Raw genomic sequence first — 6557 nt, forward strand, 5'->3', positions numbered from 1 at the left:
CAGAACCATCTCTACTACAAAAATTAGCTAGGTGTAGCAGTGCACACCTGAAATCCCAGCTACGCGGGAGCCTGAGGCACAAGAATCGCCTGAACCCAGGAGGCAGAGGTTGCAGTGAACTGAGATCACGCCACGTACCTCCAGCCTGGGCAACAGGAAAAGACTGTCTCCCCAACCCCCTCCCCGGCAAAGACAAATATGGAGAGCATTACATTTTTTTTAATACATACATACCTCTCCTCTCCCAGAACCTGCAGGCAAGCTGACAAGAGGGGCAATTAATGTCTCTCAATGTGGGGAAGGGCCATCGCCTCTCCAAGGATTCCAGGAATAGTTAACCTAAGTGACAGGAAGACTCTCAAAAATAAAAACCTAAGCTCTATAGAACTTACCTACGCAAATGCTAATAAAAGTCAAGATCATCAGGGCCTCGGAAAAGTATTCCTGAGGTTACCAACTAAGTATGTGTTAGTAACCACTTATATCCATTTTCAAGGCACAGATGTTCTCTACACAGGAAGGAAGCTCAGGGAAATTCTCAAGTGAAAAGCAATATACACTATCTACAGTGGGCTTTAGAAGTACAACTCATGTCGAGACATGTATTTATTATTATACTATGGTATGCAATCCCAGGTATTCTGATCTGGAGTAAAAAGCAAACTAAATGAAGACAACTTTTAGAAACTGATGTTTATTTTCCATCAACCATTTTTCCATGTTGCTTAAAAGCCTACGCAAGAACAGCTTAAGACCAGTCAGTGGTTGCTCCTACCCATTCAGTGGCCTGAGCAGTGGGAGCTGCAGACCAGTCTTCTGTGGCAGGCTGAGCGCTCCAGTCTTCTGTTAAGAGAATACCAAAAAAAAGCCATCAGCTCTGTCCTCAATGTAGTATTTTTCCTTACCCCACTCCCAACAGCAGTCTATCAGATGCTATAGCACACTAGGATGAAAACCTCTTAAAGCTAGTATAAAAGCCACAGAGATCATTAAAGTTAGAATAAAACTGAGAAGTTGCAAAATATCAGCTTGATGCACCCCTATCCTGATACATACCAGTAGGGAACTGCTGAATAGGCACAGAGGGCACCTGTACACCTTCAGACCAGTCTGCAACCTCAGGCTGAGTAGCAGTGAACTCAGGAGCTGGAGCAGTCCATTCACCCTGAAATTCCTCCTTGGTCACTGCCTTTTCAGCAGCAGCCTGCTCTTCTTTTTCAATCTGGGTTACAAAAAAAAAAAGAGGAAAGACTTACAGGGACTGACAAATTTTGCTTCCTAGAAGCACAGTCCAAGTTGTCCAATTTGCTTATGTAACCACAAGCCTTTGGAGAAGCTTACCTCTTCAGGATCTCTGTAGAAGTACAGATCAGGCATGACCTCCCATGGGTGTTCACGGGAAATGGTGCCACGCATGCGAAGAACTTCCCGAGCCAGCATCCACCACATCAAACCCACTGAGTGAGCTCCCTGCCAAGAGTGGTAGATTATTAAAAAGTGACACTTGGTCAAACCCAAACAGCAAGCACCTTCCTGGCTCCTACATCATCTAAGTACCAAAAGTACAAACATCTCTTAGTTTAAAAGCAATTGTAACAGGGAGCATTATAATCAGGGATTTTCAACCTTGTCTGCATACTGGAATCATAGGGATTGAAAAAAAAAAAATGCCTGGACACTAGCATTTAAAAAAAATATCTGGGCAATTCTTATGCACAACTAGGGTTACAAATCAACCAAACTGAACCACACACAACCCACCTTTTTAGAATCTTATAGTAGAACCCATCAAGTTGGTGTGAAAACAAAGACCAAGTGCCTGAGGCCTGAGCAAGAAACATGGACAAAGGCAGAAGAAAACATACTATTTTCCAGATGTGTTCATTTCTCCACAAAGCTGTCATGCAGTAATGTTACACTTGTAGCAAGAATTACTATCAAACTCCACTCATTGGGCCAGAGACCCTTGTGGTGTTAGCGAAAAACTTGCCCTTCATGTAGCACACTACCTACACTTGCGAGTTCATCGGCCAGTCAGTAGCCTCAACTCCAAGCTCTAACAATGTGCACAGGAATGTTTTTTCTAGAGCACGCATTCGCAAACTCTAGATCATAAAATCATTACCTTGTTGTTGCATGGGATGGCAATGTCCACATAGCGCAAAGGAGAATCTGTGTTACACAGCGCAATGGTAGGCAGGTTAACGTAAGATGCCTCCGTGAGAGGCTGGTGGTCAGCCCTGGGGTCAGTAACCACAAGAAGCCGTGGCTCCCGGAAGGCTGCCTGGATCTGGTTAGTGAAGGTTCCAGGAGTGAAGCGGCCAGCAATTGGAGTGGCTCCAGTGGCAGCAGCAAACTTCAGCACAGCCCTCTTTGAAGAATTTAAAAGTTAGTGGTACTCAATATTTCATAGCAACAATCCTGGCACCCAGGAAGCACTTCTGGGAACTGCCCAACTTAATCACTACTACTCCATGTAAAGCAGGCACATACCCAGCTTTCCTTAGCCTCTCTTATTTCTCCAGAGACTTCCTGCATACATTAAAAGGCAGGCTTGTTTTTCTACTATATATCCCAAGCACATAGCAACACTACCTGGCCCAATCTAGATGCTCAGTATATTTTTCTCAAGCAAGCAAGAACTGTCACTCAATTCATTCTACAGCAATAACCAAAACTGCCTTTTTTCTACTGTGTACCAAACTACGTGGTCCCAGTAACATGTCAGTTTCAGGAATAACCCTCTGCAAAAACACGCATGGGAACCTGTCCTGTCAACATTGAATTAAAGTCTTTACTACATAATTTTTAATCTGTCAAAATAGTTAAGATGAATAAAATCCCTGTTAGAACTCTTAGAATTCAAGAAATCTACTAGTTTTCTCAACAGAAAAATTCTTAAAATAGAGCTGTGGCAAAAAAAAGATTCAAGTTTTAGTAACTAGTCATTTCTTAAAAATACAAATTAAGGTATTTTTTCATTCAAGTTGGCAAAGGTTCTCTTTGAGACAAGGCCTCACTCTGTCACTCAGGCTGCGATGCAGTGGACAGTCTTGGCTCCCTGCTGCCTCAACCTCCTGTGTTCAAGCAATCTTCCCACCTCAGCCTCAGCTGAGACTACAGGCACGCAACACCACACCCAGCTCGTTTTTGTTAATTTTGGTAGAGATGGAGTTTTGCCACGTTGCCCACCCTTGTCTCGAACTTCTGGGCTCAAGCAAGCCACCAGCCTCGGCCTCACAAAGTACCCATATTACAAAAGCATGAGCCACCCATGACTGGCCTTTTTTTTTTTTTAAGAGACAGGATCTCACTCTGTGCCCCAGGCTTGGAGTGCAGTGGCAAACTCATAACTTACTGCAGCCCCCAACTCCTGGACTTGAGGGATCTCCTGCCTCAGACTCCCAATTAACGGGAACTATAGGTGCATGCCATCATGACTGGCTAACTAAGATTCTTAAAAAATTTCTGACCCAGTTATTTCATCGTTTTAAGGTAAAAACTTTGACTATGGGAAAATGTGATAAGCCACTTTAATACAATTTCTAGATATTTAGTGGCACAAGTCTACATAAAATGAAATTATAAAGTTCAACATACTGCCAGATGCCCAGCATGTATGTTGAAAAGGTCTTACAGGCTGGGCGCAGTGGCTTACGCCTGTAATCCCAACACTTTGGGAGGCCGAGGTGGGAGGATCACTTGAGATCAGGCGTTTAAGACCAGCCTGGCCAAATGGTAAAACCATGTCTCTACTAAAAATACAAAAATCAGTCAGGCATGGTGGCACATGCCTGTAATCCCAGCTACTCGGGAGGCTGAGGCAGGAGAATCCCTTGAACTCGGGAGGCAAAGGTTGCAATGAGCCAATATCACACCACTGCACTGGGCAACAGGCAACAGAGCGAGAGACTGTCTTGAAGGAGAAAAAAAAAAAAAACATAAGGGCGATTTCTATGGCTCAGTCCAGCTTAAGATCTCTAACAGTGGAGTCTGAGTTTTCTATTTTTTTTTTTTTTTTGAGACGGAGTCTCGCTGTCACCCAGGCTGGAGTACACTGGTGCCATCTCAGCTCACTGCAAGCTCCACCTCCCGGGTTCCCGCCATTCTCCTGCCTCAGCCTCCCAAGTAGCTGGGACTACAGGCACCCGCCATCATGCCCCACTAATTTTTTGTATTTTTAGTAGAGACGGGGTTTCACTGTGGTGTGGATCTCCTGACCTTGTAATCAGCCCGACTCCACCTCCCAAAGTGCTGGGATTACAGGTGTGAGCCACCTCGCCCAGCCTGAGTTATTTCTATTTTCTTATATCTTTCTGTACGTCTCACAATGTCTGTAAGCTTTATTTCTATAATATAAAAACTAACCACTGTTCCACAAACCTGGCCAGTATTCCTGGAGGATATAACACTGACATCAGCAGGGTTTTCAATGGCAACAATAGCACGAGCTGCCAACAGAAGCTTCTCCCACGTCCTCTTCAGATTTATGATATAGATGCCTAAGTGAGAGCAGAAGGGTTTTAACACTTGACCTGGCTGTGCAAACATTCTTCCCAAGTTTACTCTATGTGGCAGCGAGTACTACCAAACTCCAGTCATAGAGGCAAGCTCTACTGGTGTTAGCGAAAATCCTGCCATTGATGTAGCACACTTCCGACACTCAGAGTTCATGAGCCACGACTGGCCTCCACCCTGAGCTTTAATAGTGTGCAGCCTAGATTCAGTTGGCTAAATCCATCTTTCCTTTCTCTTTCCCTGTACTTACTCCATCAGTGGTTCTTAAGAATCCACTTCCTGGCTTTCCGCCACTCTTTCCCTTTTATCATGTGCACTGATGCAAGATTCATCCTAAAATTCCTTTACAGCACGTCACTCCCAAGTCCTTGGTAGCTTTATCTCTAGAATAAGTAAGTGCCTTAGCCAACTTAATGCCTTCCATCCTCTGGTTCTTCCAAACCATATTGTTCATTCCCACCTCTTACCCCACTTTCCACTCAAAATTCAGTTCAATAGCCTGTGTAAGTACCTATGAAGTTGAAGGCACTATGCGAGCTATTAGAAACTCAGCCAATGAACTTTCTCATGTTCATGACCCAACCCAAGTGCCGTGACTCAGGCAACTGACATATTCTTCCCCTGGAGCAGAAATCTTTTCTCCCAATAACAAGAACATTTATTTAAAGTATGTTTTCAACCTAAGGGTCTGGCTTCATTTGAGGAAGATACAAAGAAATTACCCAGAACTAACCACGAGAATAGCAAGCTCAAAACTTGTACTTACAGCTGGAGTAACAAAAAATTAAAGCAATGACTAACCATCACTTTTCCTTTTATAGATGTACTGTTCCATCTGGAAGTCAAGATTGGTGCCACCTAAGTGGGTTCCTGCTGCAAGGAACTTAAGGACATCCTCCTCCTTCATTTGCAGGACATCAAGGGCTCCGGACATTGTGAAAGTTTCCCTTTAAGTTACGACGGGAATCTGAAATAAGAGAGCAATCTATTTCTTTTCATTCCATTGAGTTAAGTGGGGTACACCCTTAAAAGTAACCAAAAACTCCATCTGCTACACTGTCAGGCATTGCGCTTACAGTGTAGTTAAGGATAAACAGAAAGTTAACCGATACATGTCGCGTATTATGGAACAGCGCACATCTTACTGAGGAAATGGTGTGGACGGCACTGTAACCGAGTAATAAAACTAAACGAAATTAGCGAATGGAAATTCAACACTTCTCAAGATAGGAATTAAGGAAAAGTTGCGGATGCGCCAAGTTAACAACTAGACATAAAAGAGCAGCCATGTTTGGAATATGCAAACTAAAAACAAAAAAGATATGAATTGGTTTCAGGTATTTTCAAGCAGATTGTAGGCGAGTGCTCTGGAATTACTTCGCTGTGCTATCACCACTTGTTTGTCTAAAAACCCGAGAACCTTAACTCCTGACCCGCACAGCGCGAATGGGAAAACCCGACCAGCCCAAGTAGCTGGTGTAAATCAGCGCCTAGGCCTCGACTCACCGCCGTGTGGGGCTCCGAAGGGATAGCAACACGGGATGTTAGCCCGCTTTCTGCACTCCCGCCCACCCGCGGCCTGGCCCGAACCCCAGCTCCGAGCCTCCGCTGGAGGGCGGCCTCCACCCGCTCCCGGGGCACTCTGGGAACCCGCGGCCCGAGCCTGGCCACGTGCGGGCCGCAGGCCTAAGGTGGGGCGCGCCGGGCGGGAGACAGACACGGTCTGACCGGCTTTCATCACTAGTCTTCGCACCCTTCATCTGAGCAGGAAAAGCTCATTTTTCTAGCCCTGGGAGGCGCCAGGGACGCTACATGGAACTCACCCAGAACAACGCCGTATGGATCCCTCTGCAGATAGCGCGGAAAGGACAGGAGACAGGAAATGACGTCCTTATATACTCCGTTGTCAGCCAATGGCAAAGAAAGTCGAGCGGAAGAAGGGCGGAGCCGGAGAAGAACGCTGCCGGGACTGGGCTCCTTCTTCAGGAAGGCGGGCTTGCTGCGCAGGAGCGGGCTTCTGGGCTGTAGCCAATAGCGGC

At 45.5% G+C, this 6557-nt stretch overlaps 1 protein-coding gene and 2 non-coding genes across 4 annotated transcripts; all 3 read right to left on the reverse strand.

The window, feature by feature from the left end:
• Positions 1-678: 678 nt before the first annotated feature.
• On the reverse strand, positions 679-6557 carry RPSA (ribosomal protein SA). 2 transcript variants are annotated; one of them, XM_002813909.6, is made up of 7 exons: positions 6342-6557; positions 5320-5485; positions 4384-4502; positions 2126-2371; positions 1342-1470; positions 1057-1222; positions 679-843 (listed from the first exon to the last, which is right to left on the reverse strand). In XM_002813909.6, the coding sequence occupies exons 2-7, from the start codon at positions 5450-5452 to the stop codon at positions 749-751; spliced, it is 888 nt and encodes a 295-aa protein (XP_002813955.1). In that variant the 5' UTR covers positions 5453-5485; positions 6342-6557; the 3' UTR covers positions 679-748. The 2 variants fall into 2 exon arrangements, with proteins under 2 accessions (XP_002813955.1, XP_009237465.1); XM_009239190.4 differs by having other exon boundaries at positions 6025-6358.
• Positions 1918-2071, reverse strand: LOC112132879 (small nucleolar RNA SNORA62/SNORA6 family). The gene has a single exon (XR_002914582.1). It is a non-coding gene; the product is annotated as a small nucleolar RNA SNORA62/SNORA6 family (small nucleolar RNA).
• Positions 4568-4717, reverse strand: LOC112132880 (small nucleolar RNA SNORA62/SNORA6 family). Its single transcript, XR_002914583.1, has one exon. It is a non-coding gene; the product is annotated as a small nucleolar RNA SNORA62/SNORA6 family (small nucleolar RNA).

Source organism: Pongo abelii, chromosome 2, assembly GCF_028885655.2.
Source record: "Pongo abelii isolate AG06213 chromosome 2, NHGRI_mPonAbe1-v2.0_pri, whole genome shotgun sequence".
NCBI classification, from domain to species: Eukaryota; Metazoa; Chordata; class Mammalia; order Primates; family Hominidae; genus Pongo; species Pongo abelii.

Bases quoted from the DNA above. Each gene is read 5' to 3' on its own strand.
- RPSA (XM_002813909.6), bottom strand. From the start codon at position 5,452: ATGTCCGGAGCCCTTGATGTCCTGCAAATGAAGGAGGAGGATGTCCTT. The intron at 2,372-4,383 runs GTTTGTGGAACA...AATTCTTCAAAG, and splicing joins CCTCCAGGAATACTGGCCAG to AGGGCTGTGCTGAAGTTTGC. The intron at 844-1,056 runs GTATGTATCAGG...TTCTCTTAACAG, and splicing joins TATTCAGCAGTTCCCTACTG to AAGACTGGAGCGCTCAGCCT.